Genomic DNA, 680 nt, shown 5'->3' with positions numbered 1-680 from the left:
ACCCACCCCCCCGACGCCCCCAGGGGTGACAGCCTGTCCCCCCCCAAGCCCCGGCCCCAGGCTGCCGGTTCCGCATCCAGACCCCCTTGTGCACAGCCCCAGGGAGGAAAGTGCAGCCTCACCTGGGGGAGCCGACAGTGATGGGGTGACCCCAGACTCCCTGTGGCCCAGGGCCCCTTCGGCTCCTTCGTGGTCAGTACAGGATGCACGGGGCAGCCCCGGCAGTACCCATCCGGGGGATGAGAACGTGGCCGCCGTGTCCGGCCTGGAGTCTGACCGGAAGTATATGATGACCGCTGTGGGCTTCACGGCAGGCAGCGTGTGTGGCCTGTGTCCGTGGTGGCCAGGATGGAGAGTCAGAGCCACACAGGCCTCCCTGCACGGCCAGCCCAGACCTGGCCCAGGCCCCTCAAGCCCCCTCCTCCTTCCCTCTCTGGGCTCTCGTTCTGCCAAAGCCCCACCTTCCTCCCACTCCTGTCTTTCCTCCTCCACCGCCTGGATGCCTCCACCAGCCTTGGCTCCAGTTTCTTTCTTGACTCTGCTTCTCCTTCTCCAAGGTTCCATTTTCCCCCATTGCAAGCACCCGGGTTCTCCCCAGCCCCTCCCTAGCCATATCTTCACTGTTCAGCCACTGTGTTCTCATCGGTTTGTTCTGGCTCTTCTGTCGCCCGGTTCACGCC

The 680-nt window shown here is 64.9% G+C and overlaps 1 protein-coding gene across 1 annotated transcript in view; it reads left to right on the top strand.

The window, feature by feature from the left end:
- The window catches only part of TNXB (tenascin XB), an 85461-nt gene that overhangs the window by 37244 nt on the left and 47537 nt on the right, over positions 1–680 (top strand). The window contains 1 exon segment of the mRNA XM_027774133.1: positions 198–332. Coding sequence (XP_027629934.1) covers positions 198–332 — 135 coding nt within the window.

The sequence above is a fragment of the Tupaia chinensis genome, unplaced genomic scaffold (genome assembly GCF_000334495.1).
Source record: "Tupaia chinensis unplaced genomic scaffold, TupChi_1.0 Scaffold000403_1, whole genome shotgun sequence".
In the NCBI taxonomy this organism is placed as follows: domain Eukaryota; kingdom Metazoa; phylum Chordata; class Mammalia; order Scandentia; family Tupaiidae; genus Tupaia; species Tupaia belangeri.
This window is presented reverse-complemented; position numbering and strand designations above follow the sequence as displayed.